General features: G+C 48.6%; 2 protein-coding genes across 2 annotated transcripts in view; both read right to left on the minus strand.

The window, feature by feature from the left end:
• Nucleotides 1-890: 890 nt before the first annotated feature.
• On the minus strand, nt 891-2,350 carry C4H20orf204 (chromosome 4 C20orf204 homolog). Its single transcript, XM_060383236.1, has 4 exons — nt 2,331-2,350; nt 1,610-1,949; nt 1,351-1,503; nt 891-1,171 (listed from the first exon to the last, which is right to left on the minus strand). Exons 1-4 carry the CDS (start codon nt 2,348-2,350, stop codon nt 1,037-1,039), a joined length of 648 nt encoding a protein of 215 aa, XP_060239219.1. The 3' UTR covers nt 891-1,036.
• Nucleotides 2,351-4,728: 2,378 nt separating this feature from the next.
• Nucleotides 4,729-13,506, minus strand: part of Prpf6 (pre-mRNA processing factor 6) — a 57,741-nt gene continuing 48,963 nt past the window's right edge. Inside the window, exons 14-21 of the mRNA XM_021646360.2 lie at nt 12,424-12,562; nt 10,830-10,949; nt 10,358-10,534; nt 9,776-9,909; nt 8,817-8,908; nt 7,201-7,315; nt 5,433-5,559; nt 4,729-4,980 (exon numbers count right to left, since the gene is read on the minus strand). Of these exons, the coding sequence (XP_021502035.1) occupies nt 4,828-4,980; nt 5,433-5,559; nt 7,201-7,315; nt 8,817-8,908; nt 9,776-9,909; nt 10,358-10,534; nt 10,830-10,949; nt 12,424-12,562 (1,057 nt within the window). The 3' untranslated portion in view covers nt 4,729-4,827. The remainder of the gene's footprint in view (nt 4,981-5,432; nt 5,560-7,200; nt 7,316-8,816; nt 8,909-9,775; nt 9,910-10,357; nt 10,535-10,829; nt 10,950-12,423; nt 12,563-13,506) is intronic.

The following is a 13,506-nucleotide window of genomic DNA, read 5'->3' on the forward strand; positions in this document are numbered from 1 at the left end:
GGGTCCAAACCTGATCCCAGATCTTTCAGTACCTGACTGTGTAATCAAGGAAGGTCCTATGGTCTCTCCATCACTCAGCTTTCTCAAATGAGAGAAGAAACAGAAGGTCCCATTGGGCAGACCACACGTGCACCAAGGCACCAAGGAAGAAAGGCTTCAGGGCTATTTCTTGCTCTTGTAGATTGCCTTTAGTCTCCTGTTTCCCTGACAGGTACAGAGCAAGATATTCCTTGAAGTTTTTGAGCTCTACATCCTATTATGAGGCAAGAGGCCTGGGGACATTGCCTCTTTCTGCTCAGGGAAATCATGGAAGAGCAAACATTTCAAGGTTTATGCAGGTACTGCGGTCAGTCTAGTTAATTCGACAGACAAGCGTGGGGCAGCCCGTGGAGTCGTCCCACCCCCCACCCCACCCTGCCCATCCCCCAGGGGCAGCAGGAAATGGCTTGGTCTAGTTTGTGGCCAGGGCAGCAAGGCTGGCTTCCTCTAAGTCCTGTTTCCTTTATCCGGTTGTTTTGCTCTGAATCCACTAAGCTCAGCCTTGCCCTCCTCTCCATTTCCACCCTCTCCTCCTGTCCAGAGTTGGAAAGGACGGATGCATGACATTTTAAACCCCCTAACCAGGTTGTAGGGTGGGGGTAGAGGGCTTCCCTGCCTTGGGAGCCTTGGACACTACTTGAGAATGGGTCCAACGTGCCACCCACGCCCCCTGCTGTATGTGGGAGCTACAACTGTTGCTACTGCTCAGGTGTAAAGTACAGATCCCTAGCCCCACCCCACTGAAGAGCAGATTCCTGGGGTAGTCCAGGGCCCACAGCCGGTGAGGCAAAGATAAGAATCAGGCCACATCGTTAACTCCATTTATTGGGGTCTCAATGGGTGTGTGCAGAAACAGCCATAGAGGAGGGTACTCTCTTTTACACACCCTGGACCTCTGAGTGCAGGCAGTCTGAGCTGAGAGAGAGGACACTATCAAAACACAAATCAGTTTGCTTCCTGTCTTCTGTGCGAGGTGGGAGAGAGAACACAGACAGTGCTAGGATTCTCCAGCTGCCATGGCACTTAGCGCAAAGAGCTTCTCCCAGCAGGTGGCGATGGTGTATAGGGCCCGCAGCAGGCGCCGCCTCCGGCTGCTGCGTGGCTGCGCTGGCTGCTTCTTGGGCTGCAGGATCTGCTAGTGGGGACCAGCTATGAGTCAGTATATACAGATCCTGTGCCCTTGCCCTTACCTCACAATGCATGCTTAGCCATGAGGGAGCGGGTTGCCGGATCAGTTGGCCTTAACTGAGTCCAAAGCCTCAGGCCATTGGCACTACAGTCCTTGGGGTAGGGGAGACTGAGGATGCATACCCTGTAGGATGTCCGGCAGTGTCTGCGCATCACTGCCTCCGTGCGCACTGCCACTGTCCGTGCTGCTTTCTCTAGCGCACTGTGGGGAGCTCCAGCCACACTCCCAAGGAGAGTCCGACCCAAGGACTCAATAGACAGTAGGATGCTGTGCTCCTGAGTTGGAAAGGGAGGAAAGCCAGAGCAGGGGCTGGGGGGTGGAGCCTAAAAATGGAACAAATAGGCGGGGGGAGGGGCAGGGGGCAGCACACCTCTACCATACCTTCTGGGCATCACAGGAGGCCCTTGGCTGTTTCTGACCTCCACCAGCTCCAGTCAGGTTTTTCTGAATGAAGTGGTGGTGTCGGGACCCTGGCTCTCTGCGTTGTGCTCCCAGCCTAGGCCACTGCATGGCAGCCTGCAAGTCCTGGAAGATGACAGCTTGGTAGTGGCGGAGTACCTCTTGGACACTACAGGACCGGGACCCAGGCCAGCCCAGGGCAGACCCAACAAATGGCAGCAGCAGTAGTGTGTAGAAAGAGGACTGTGGGGCCACCTGAAGAAGACACCAGGTTGGGGTTGAGAGCCTAGGCTTCCCAGCACAGTGAGTGGCCCCACAGACACTTGGAGTATCACCAAGGGTGCTCCCTCATCTTTTGAGATGGTAGGAGATGGAAAATCTCAAGAGACTCTGGCCATGGCTCAGTCCTAAGGAAGGGGAAAGACTTACAAACCAGAAGTGCTATGGACTGTGAACATTCGTGCAGCGGGGCATGAGGAAGTAGTTTTACTGAAGGACTAGAGAGATGACAGGGAACAGGTCCGGAGACTGGGGGAGGGGGGCACTATGGTCTACACTGGAGAGGTAGAAAGGGGAGCACCTAGAGTACTATGGGTGTGCAAGGGCTCCCTTACTTTGTGCAGGGAGTGGAATGGGGGGGGATGTAAAAAGAAGTGACCCCTAGGTCAGCCTTACCCCAGACCACGCTCAGACCCACACCTACTAGTCAGAGCCTACTCCCATCCCGGGTGTTGTTCTCTTTCTCACACACACATCTCAAGCCCTTTGGGTGAACAAGATGGGATTCGCGGGTAGAACCACGTTGCTCTTATGTACTATGGGAACTCCAGTCTTTCCTCAATAGCTCTGCTACAACCAGCCACAGAAAACTCCAAACTAGGGCACAAACAATTGGCTCAGAGCTCCCAAGACTCCCAATGGAAGGGGAAGGCTAGGAGGAAAGGCTGGGGGAGGGGGGGATGCTCAGAGTCAGCAGAAGCAGCAAAGCCTGCCAACAAGTCTCCTCTTACCCAGAATGGAAAGACTGGTGCTGGGGAAAGCTCACACATTAGGAAGGCAGCTGAAGGTCCCCAGAACCCCAGCTCCTCCAAATGGACCAGTTCCCAAGCCTGCCCCTAGGCTCCCAGCTGGAGTTAGGCAGCCTACTTGGGCTGGAAAATTAATCTTGTGAAACCAGCGAAATGACAGGACTCAGCTTCCCAGCCCTGGCAGGAGAACTGAACTGAACATAGCACAAACCCCTGTATAGAGATGAGTGGGGGTGGGCACTTCTGCCTGAGCTACCAACAACTAAAGAACAAACGTAGTAGCACCCTTTTGAAAGTCACTGGCTAGCATGACTAACGGAGGGGTGTTGAAAACAGCCCATCAGACCACACAAGAACAAGAGCCAGTTAAGCCAGCCAGTGAGACTGCCGGGACATCCAGCACCAACATGGGACAGGTTGGCTGCCTAGGGTGTCCCTACAACCCAGGCATAACCCAGTATAAGAGGGAAGGGCTCTAGGAAGGCCAGGGCACAAGCACCTACAATGGTCATTTTGCTGGGTACCATCATAAACATCTGGGGTCCCACAAGGCACAGGGAAATAGCCTCCCCTGGGTTATGCCCATGCCCAGCCCCTTGGCCCAGGTCAGCCCTCTCCCCCAATGCCCCAATTGCTCACCATAAGCCTCTCAGGATCTGGCCCTCCCTTACTCCCTCTACCAGGCCACACACATGATCCTGGGGTTCCTTTGAGTCCTTGGGTAGCCAGCGAACCAGACAAGGCAGCCACACCAGGTCCTCTACTGACTGAGGGGGCCTCCTTGGACAGAGCTGAGAGGCAGGTGGAGAGGCTTTTAAAGTTGGTTCCTCCAGCAAAGGGAGGGAGCAACCAGGGAGGAAGGGCAAATCTAGTAAGCCAGTCCTGCCCCTAACCCCTCCCAGCCTCTCCCTAGTCACTTCAATTAACCTGACCCCGGAGCACAGCAGCTGCCTGTTGTAGATCCTGGGCTTCTCGGGGTCCTGGATTGAGCCTCCATCCCCATGGAGAACCCTGCTGTGTCTCGATGGGCAGAGAGCAGTGGTCTCTCCTGATAGGCGGGGTAGCCACCAGTCTCCAATGCATTTCCACATCTGCACTGTTGGCACCACTTCATCCCTCTAAATCTTGGGGTCATCTGGAAATAGGAGCCCCAGTCCCAGGGTTGGCATTTTGCTCTAGCACAACAGTAGCCTCTGGAACACAGCTAATCTCTTGCTGAGCAAAGCTCAACTTCCAGCTGAGGAAAAGCAGTGGTGTGGGCTGAGGAGATGGCCCAGGAGATTACGGCACTTGCTGCCAAGCTTTGACAATCTGGGTTTGATCCTAGGGACCAACATAATAGGCGAAAAGACTCTTGTAAGTTATCTTCTGACCTCCGCAAGCATGTTGTGGCATACATGAACCCCAGTAAATAGATGTGATGCACAAGGAGCTGCTGACCACCTTAGCAACAAAAAAAATTCTCCATTTCCACAGACAGAAAAGATAACCTGGACAGTACAGGCTACCCAGACTTTTCCAGGGCCTTACAGGAAACTTTACCCAAGTACCCTCTTCTGTAATGCCACTGCACTCAGTTCAGGAGTTGAAAACAGTCAAAAGTAGAAACCACCAACAGCCTGATGCTGTAGTCAAGTTCTGTCCCCTTCCATCTGTGAAAGAACTGCTGGGTATGGTCCCTCGTCATAGGGAACCCTAAGGAGTTGGTTCCTAGAACCACAGAAGGGTGAGCTCATACCTTCCAAGTTAAGCAAAGATGCCTGCTGAGCTTCATTTTACCTCAGATGCCCATAGAACAACGAGGGCTTCTACAAGCCTTTCAATCTTTTACAGCTTGGTGCCCTGTGACCTTCAGCCTCTTGTATCACATATCTGTGACAGAGCTCCTATTCTCCATATAGCCTGTATTCCCAACACCTTCTCCACAAAATCTCAGCAAGCCCTCGGCACCCCAACTACGCTTCTTCTGGAACATACAAGCACTTGCAGGAGGCTACATCTGGACTTGACAACCACTCATGGGGAATAAAAGCCAAGGACAAAAAAGGAGAAAAGAAGAGGTCCTAGCCCCAACACAGCTCTATAAAAATCTTTAATGAATGAAAGATAATGTACGGTTTGTGCTCATTGTCCATGTGCTGCCCCAAAGTGCCCTGCCCCCCACCCTTGCTATCAGAAGGTATTTTTGATGCGGGCAGCCACCAGCACTAGGATTTCCCCAATCTTCCTCTGCCAGTTGGTGATATCCTTGGACACAGCACACCACAGCTCTCCATGCCGGGGCTCTGCATTCTCACAGCGTTTCCTCACCTCCTCCTGTTGCTCCTGGAAAGACCAAAGGGTACTTTAGGTGGGGTTCCTTGTGAGGTGTACACCTCGTGAGGCCTTGCCTGTCCCCTTGCAGATCTGGCCCCAACGGATTTCAAGCCATCTCTTCCGCTTGTGGAACACGTCCTATAAGTCAGTGTTTCTCTGTGTTGACTTGTGTCAGACTCCTTACCTCTGGTTCACACACATTGCCAGGTGCATCGTCTCTGAACTAGGCACTTTCAGGATTCAACATGGCCTGGCTACTTCTTCCAGTGAGGACCCCAGGACAATCTGGGCACTCCTGCCTTATGAGCATAGCACCAACAAAGCTCAACTGGGAAGAGGTCCCTGGTCTTGGCCACTCCCTGTCCCCCATTCCCAGGGTTCGAATGGAGCCTTCCATTGTCTCTGAAGTGGCTAGAGGAATAGGCAGGGTACTACTGTATACTGGTGTAATGCAGCCTCACCTCAGTGCCATGTTGCAGTTCAAATTTATAGAAGAAGGCCCAGGCATCCCCCAGATCTGAGTCAATCTTCACAGTACGATGGAACCACTCACGGGCCTTGGTGATCTTTCGTTCACTCCAGAACAGCCTGTTATGAAAGAGGTACTTATAGCCAGGGGCACAGAATAGTGTCTGCCAGGTTTTGGAGTCATTCTTCTATGTGGGTATTCTGCTTCTGCTAAGACCAGCAAGCCTAGGCCTGTGTTACAGAAGGTCTGAGTCATGGTCCAGGGCTACCTATAGCTCACTCTGGATCCTTCACTAATCCACACTGCTTTTTACAACATTTATGTGTACATAAGCAAAATCGTAGCTTCCTCTTCCTCTTTTTTTTTTTTTTTTTTTCCCTTTTTCTTTTTTTGAGATAGGGTTTCTCTGTGTAACAGTCCCAGAACTTGATCTGTAGACCAGGTTGGCCTCGAAGTAACAGACCTGCCTCTGTCTCCTAAGTGCTGGGATTAAAGGCATGCACCACTACTGCCTGGCTAGATCTTAACTATCTTCTTAAAACTATCTGGATCAACTATATGAAACTAAACTTGACAAACATTAATTAAGGCTGATTTTAAAAAAAACAAAAACTGAAATCTTAGATTGTTCCTTAATAAGATACCAACCCTGGACTATTATCCTGCCTTGTCTACCCCGTGTAGCAACATAGGCAAAAACAAAGACTGGCTCCAAAGGTCAGGCCTGAGGACCTGGGCCCACTGGAACTGCAGCTCCATGGCACTCAGACCATGGTACACAGGATTGTTGTTTTTTTTCTTCACATGATTGTTATACCTGACACTCTAGACACTTGAAAAGCAGGATGAAGAGGAGTCTTACATTTAGAAGCTAACTTAGAAGTGGGCGTGGTGGTGCACAACTTTAATCCCAGCACTCAGGAGGCAGAGGCAGGCAGACCTCTGAGTTTGAGGCCAGCCTGGTCTACAGAGTGAATTCCAGGACAACTCGAGCTACACAGAGAAACCCTGTCTCAGAAAAACAAAACAAACAAAAGACACCAACTTAAGTTCTCTATGGGCACCCTCCTCCCCACCTAGAAGCTGGTGCAGTGTGGCAGGGTGAACAACAGGAAAGATGGCATGGTGTGCTGTAGGGAACTCTGGAAGGGCCAGGACTTTGGCTGTATTCACCTTCCCTTAGCGGGGCAGCTGGTGCACAGCTAACCTTTCTACTGCAGGCAACTGTTTGGGTTGCACTCAGGTACCAAATGGAGTAATTTCATGCTGATAACTTGATTGTTTTTTAAGCCATATAGTGCTCTTAATTGCTTGGGGTTAGATAAACTATGATTTAAAGAGCATAAACTCAAGATAGTAGGCACATGGAACACTGGCTTGGGAACAGCAAGGAGTGACTTATTTACTTTAACAAAGCCTTTTGTAAGGTTTATGGCTTCTCTGTCTGAGGACACAGAGATGATACTCTGGGAAAGGGAAGCCTAGCAAAGCTGGGCCCTAACATCTCCCTCAACTGCCAGGGCTGCAGCCTCATCAGAAGCTTGGGGCTGAGGAAAAACCAAAGAACCCAGGAGGTCTGAGACGAGGGAGTGACTAGACAAATGTCTAGACAGCACCTCAGGGCCTCTACCAAGAGAGTGCTGCCCAGAGGACTGAAGCAGGGGCTCGGCAGCTCGTCCTGTGCAAAAAGCACAGGCAAAAATGCCGGCAAATACACCAGGACCCCAAGCATGAATAACCCTCAGAGAATGAGTACTCACTTAGCCACCGCTAAAAGCACATGGGGGTCATGTTCACACTTCTTCAGGGCATCCACACTCTTGGTCTTTCTTTGGGGCCTTGCCTCCAGGAAGACAGCTTCAGACCATAGGATACCTGAAATTCACAAGCAAAAAACCTGCCCCTCAGCCTCATTTCTGGCTTCAGAAATGCACTCTCTCCCTTAGGCTTCTCCAAAAAGAGTACACTGAGAGCAACCACAGGGACTCAAATATCCACCTATCGGGTAAGCTCCTGAATGATAGTAGCCCTGCCAGAACAGATCAGACAGTGTTCTGGATAACAGCTGCAAGCTTTTAGTCTTACTGAGTTGCAAATAGGCAATGAGCAATGATAATCTGAAAGCACTAGCACATACTACTATTAAACATAAAAGACAGCAGCCAGGTGGTGGTGCACACCTGTAATCCCAGCACGCAGGAGGCAGAGGCAGGTGGATCTCTTAATTTGAGGCCAGCCTGATCTATAGAGCGAGTTCCAGGACAGGCAGACTTACACAGAGAAACCCTATATCGAAAAAAAAAAAACAAAAAAAAAAACATAGGGGCTAGAGAGATGGCTCAGCATTTAAGAGGATTGTCTGCTCTTCCAAAGGGCCTGGGTTTAATTCTCAGCACCCACATGGTGGCTCACAACTGTCTGTAATTCCAGTTCTAGATGTGTCACACTCACACACACATACAAGCAGGCAGAATACTAATTTACATAAAATTAGAAAAATAAACAACAACAATAAAAATATTAGCCAGGTATGGTGGCATAAGCTTGTTAATTCTAATACTTGGGAAGTGGAATCAGAAGAGTAAGAAACTCAAGGCCAGCTTTTACTACATAGTGACTCTGAAGCCATTACACCATTATAAAAACTTGTCTCAAAAAAAAAAAAGTAAGCTAGGTGGAATGGCACACGCTTCGCTTGCAATCCCAGTACTCGGGAAGGCAGAGGCAGGTGGATCTCTGAATTTAAGGCCAGCCTGGTCTACAAAGCGAGTCCAGGACACCGAAGGCTACACAGAGTAACCCTGTCTCAAAAAAAACAAACCAAAACAAAAAAGTACTATTTTAAATACCTAAATACCTCCTATAACTTTAATCCTGTACAATAACAGAAGTGCTACAAACACCAAGAGAAGAGGTTCCTGAGTAGTAGGTGAGAGGCAATCTCTACATCCTCTTTTTAAATTCTAATTTTTTTCAAGTGACATATAACACTTCTTTTTCCGTTTGTTTTTTGTTTTCAAGACAGGGTTTCTCTGCATAGCCCTGGCTGTCCCAGAATACACTTTGTAGACCAGGCTGGCCTTGAACTCAAAAGATCTGTCTATCTCTGCCTCTCGAGCTGGAATTAAAAGGTGTGTGACACCACTGCCTGACTACATTTCTTATATATCACAATAAGCAAATAATGAAAGTTAAAACCTAATTAAAGAAAATGATAGTGCTAACATGAAATCAAACGTTTTCATACTGAGACTGAGGAAGGATGTGGTCTGAAATCTTTGCAATCAAATCAGTGAAGTTAGACCAAAATGGGACAAACAGGTTATGTCTTAAAGGAGTCACGGGAAGTCAATCAATGGGAGCCAGAAGCCCTTACCAGAATTGGGGCACTCCTGCAGTGCCTTGGCCATGAGTGTGTTGGCAATGTTCTTCAGCCCTGCTCGGTACTCCAACCGCACTGATTCCAACCTAGGAAGACATGCCCAGGGATATCTAAGCCCCATCTATCACAGCACAATCAACTCCTCCAGCTGGCCTTCTGCTTTTTAAAAAGGCTTTAACATTTTTACTTTATTATTTTTGTCATGCATGTACACATGGGCCACCACATATGGAAGTCAGAGGACCACTTTTGGAAATTGTTCACAACAATGGGTTCCATGGACCAAACTCAGATCGTCTGGTTTGCTCAGCAAGCGTTCTTTCCTCGATGAACCATCCTGCCAGCAAAGGAAGGCTCTTGCCTCCTAGAAAGGGGCTAGAATTCCATTCTCTACATACATGGCAGCACTGGTGTCCACAGCCTGTTACCAAGGCAGCAGCCCCATCTGAGCTCCCAGACCCCACAGGATACAGATATAAATGAAGATATCAGAACAAGCCCAGACCACACTTGATCATTACACGAGAGGACACCTCCTCAGAAGCATCCTTTTTCATCCCAGCCTAACCCCTACCTGGATTCTGCATCCATTACCCATAACTTGTTATGTAGCCCAAGCTGGGCATAACTCACTATCCTTCTGCTTTGACTAGGATTACAGGTGCATACCACAACACTCAGCTCCCTCTGGAAAGTTTCTTCGTCTTCCTCAAGGTCTTGTCTATATCAACTCTCTCATAGTCTGCTTTCTCAGTTTCCTTTCCTGACATCTTAGGGAACTTCACCAGAAGCCCACTTACCATCTAGACCCAACTCTCCCACAGCAGGGACTACGACTCCTCATAGAAACTATCACCTATTATTGTGGCCATAGGAGCCTGGGCTAAAATGAAGAAGGAGCTGAATGAGGACAGCCTTTAAAGGGGGAGCTGGGCGAATTACTAAGGACTCACCACAGCCCAGGGTTCTTTGGGTTTTTTAGACGAGACTTCTCCAAAATAGCCCGAGCACGAGTCAGCTGCCCAATCTTTTCCTCTAGCCGGGAGAGCAAGAGCCATAGTGGTGTGGAGTGAGGACATTTCTTCAGCTGTAACCAAAAAACAGAACAAAATAAGAGCTCTGACAGCATCCACAAAAGACTCTGAGAATTGTGGTCGGCTTTTAAGAGCCCATCGGGGCTGTTAGACATGCACTTTATACTCTCCATATAGGTTTACAGACATGGCCCTGTGCTGTGCGCCGGTTTACTGTATGTAGTTGTGTTCTCGACATGTAAACAAAGGATGTCTGTAGGACGTTGTGTATGTGATGTACCAAACTCCATATATCCCAAACACAGGGTGTGTAACTTTGTAGAAAACAAACCAAACCAAACCAAACCAAACCGTAATACCCACAGTGAAAAGAAGGACAAAGGCTCAATCCTAAGCACAAAGTTCTATCACCGGCCACTGGCCCTCCATTCTTTCAGAAGTGTGGGAAAATGACTAATACCCCGCTGCTGGGTTCCCTGAGACATCTTGATAGAGGCTTACCCCCTGGTTATAGGCCTCCCGGGCCTTCTCCATCAGTTCTCCCTGCTCCTCAATCTGCCCTTTCATCATCCACAGCTTGGGGAAGTCTTCATAGTGCCTCAGAGCCTCCTCACATAGCTCCTGGGCAGCAGTGATGTTCCCCAACACCCACTCCAGCTTCACAGACTTCATGAACACCTGCAAAGCACACAAGCGCCGTCAAATGAGGGAGTACTTCCACCATTTATCTGGATGCTAACTACCTTCGCATTACATGCTGAAGTCACAGACGTCTTTCACACATCTGTTCTGTGCCTCGTAAGTTTTCGTATGTAGCTCTTTTGTGAATACAAAAGGTATAGATAAATAAAGAAATAATTAACAAGATTAGGCTGTGGCATGAGCTGTCCTATTCATCTCACTCTTTCCAAATGTCATGTCTGAGCCAAGAGGAACCCTACCAACCCTCTCCTACCCGTCAGTCACCACTCACACGGGCAGTGGGTGCGCTGCTCCGTGCCTTGGCCAGCAGCCTCCGGGCCCGCTCATATTCATTGTTCTCCGACTCCAGCTTCACCGCCGCCAGCCAGATCTCTTCGCTGTTGGGGTTGGCCTGGAGAACAAACACAGCTGCACCAAAAAGGCTCAGCACAAAGTGACCTGGGCTAGATCACACTTAATAAAAAACAGGCAGTCTGGAAACTGGGCTGGGCTGCACCGTGATGCAGGACTGGCAGTAGTACACTCCTGCAAAGCCGCAAGCTAGGGATGACAGGGCAGACCTCAGCCAGGAAGCAACAATGCTAGTGTTGTAGAGCTGCCCTCTCTAGGATCCATCTAAATTCCGTACAGCCTCTCAAACGCAAGTCTTTGTGTCAGGACCTGTTATATCTAACGTCATCGCTCTCCACAGCTAGCCACACCAGCATGCCCATACAGAAAGATGTTCAGGTGCAGATAATGAAGGATAAAGGGCTCCCAGAGGCATGGACCAAGCTACACAAACACAGAGCCCAAGAGACAGAAAAGTGGTGCACTTAAGACTTGAACCCACCCTCCTTAGGGACTTCTGCAACATGGCCGTAGTACCTACAGTTATGGGAAAGAAGAACCGTCTTAGAATCCTGACATGCTACTAGAGGAGAAATCGTGGAGAGGACATCACCTTTCCCTGCAGAGCACTATCACCTGCCCCTGTGTCCTCTCAGGTGACAGCTAGAGCAAAAGGCTAACCCAAGTTAGATTTTTTTTACTCACAAGTGACAAACTTTACTGTTACCCTGGGCTATGATATTTATATAGCATAAAACTATAGCATATAACTATATATATATAGCATATAACTATATATATTATATATGTTTATATAGCACTCTATAACTTATCAAAAAGAATCCAACACCTATGTTATTAGGATTATATTTGTGATAAGAGTATTTTTTAAATGTTACATGAGGACTGGGAAGATGGCTCAGTGGGTAAAGTGCTCGCTGGGCAACTACATAAAAGCCAGGCATGGCAATGCATCTCTGTAACCCCAGGACTGGAGGGTGGAGACAGATGGATTCTAAAGATTAACTGGTATCCAAAAGAGCCAAAATGGCAAGCTCTAAGCTCCTGGTTCAGTAAATTTTATATATATATATAATGGGGAAAGTAATAAAGGAAGATACTCTAGGTTGACCTCTAGTTCACGTTCACACACACACACCGTCACCACCCCTGCCACACATACATTATACATGTTTAACAGTTAGAACTAGTCAGGCCAGGTAGGTATGGCTGTTAATGGGGCCCCACTCTCTCGGAGGTACCAAAGCGCCCAGGCTTACATTTCGGTCTTGTACTCTGGAATACCTGGCCTGTAGTCGTATTAGTTAGAAGGGACTAAGAGGTCGATGCTCCTGGTTGGGTGTTCTTCATGCACTGGCCCCACAGACTAGCCTACGCACATAACCCAGTGTCTCTAGACTAGGCCATGACATATCCCAAGGAAGATGCACAGGTTAAGTTCTGAGGCCACGCCACTGTAGCACCAAAGCCAAGTTTGTGTTTGTGGCCTCCCAGCACAGGCATCCTTCACCTACCTGAAAGGCCAGGGCCAGGATGCTCCTTGCTGCAGGCACATCTCCTGCCAGCCACTTGGACTTGGCACCCATGAGCCACAGAACCTCTGCCTTGGGGCAGTGGGCCACAGCCCTCTGCAGGAGTGCTTCCAGAGACTCCCTGCAAGATAGAGGTCATGGTCACTAGGGCCAGGGACATAAATCAGAGCACACAGCCACCAAGATGCTGAAAAGACAGCACTTCAAAGTTCAGTACTATTAATGATTTACGAGACTTTATGATAGGGAGAGTGTGAGGAAATCTTTCCTTCCCATAAAGAATCTAAAATCAACTACTGAAGAGGGTTCTATAAAGCAAAACATTGTTTAAACAGCAAAGCCTTTTATAACCATGTATCTTGGGGACAGTGATAACATGGCAGTCTGGTGACAATGAAGGCCTTTTTATCTTGAAGCACAGAGGACACTCTGGATTCATTCATTTTTTATTAAGGACTCTGGCACCCCCATCCTCCTACCCCTCAACCACGACAGAAAAAAGGGTCTCATTGAGAGTGATTTTAGGACACTACTTAACAAGAATACTTGTTGAGTGCTAGGTATGAAATCTCTGGGTTATCTATGGTCCACCACCACTTCTCAGTCACAACACCTTCACTGATGATCCCTATGGACCTTTGGGTCCAGCAGCAAGCCAGAGAACTGTAAAATCCCATCACACAGAAAGCGCCTACAGAAGCAACAACATGTTTCCCAGGGCCGTGGGCCCAAGTACTGATGACTTTCCTCATCAGTCTGTGAGTTAGCAGCAAAGAAAAACAGGTTAGGAGGGGGAAACTAACGATTGAAACACCTGAGTAAGCCGTGGTATACATTTGGCCATGAGTCATAAGGTCTCAACCCACATCTGACATGACAAGATCCTAAGCAACTTGGCACTTAAGACTATAGCAAATGACACCCTACACCGTAAGTCATCAGAATCATTTTAGAAAGTCCTAGTTCCCTGAGGAGCGAACTCTGAAACACTAAGCCAGCTGGCAGGGTCGGAAGAGGCCCTGTAGAGACTAACATTAAATAACATCAGAAAAGAAACAAGGACTC

Source organism: Meriones unguiculatus, chromosome 4 (assembly GCF_030254825.1).
Source record: "Meriones unguiculatus strain TT.TT164.6M chromosome 4, Bangor_MerUng_6.1, whole genome shotgun sequence".
Taxonomy (NCBI): Eukaryota; Metazoa; Chordata; class Mammalia; order Rodentia; family Muridae; genus Meriones; species Meriones unguiculatus.

Excerpts from the sequence above, each read along its gene's own strand:
- C4H20orf204 (XM_060383236.1), bottom strand. The coding sequence starts at position 2,350 with ATGGGAGTAGGCTCTGACTA. Across the intron at positions 1,950-2,330 it reads ATGGGAGTAGGCTCTGACTA|TGTCTGTGGGGCCACTCACT; the intron begins GTAGGTGTGGGT and ends TGATACTCCAAG. Across the intron at positions 1,504-1,609 it reads CCTCCTGTGATGCCCAGAAG|GAGCACAGCATCCTACTGTC; the intron begins GTATGGTAGAGG and ends TTTCCAACTCAG.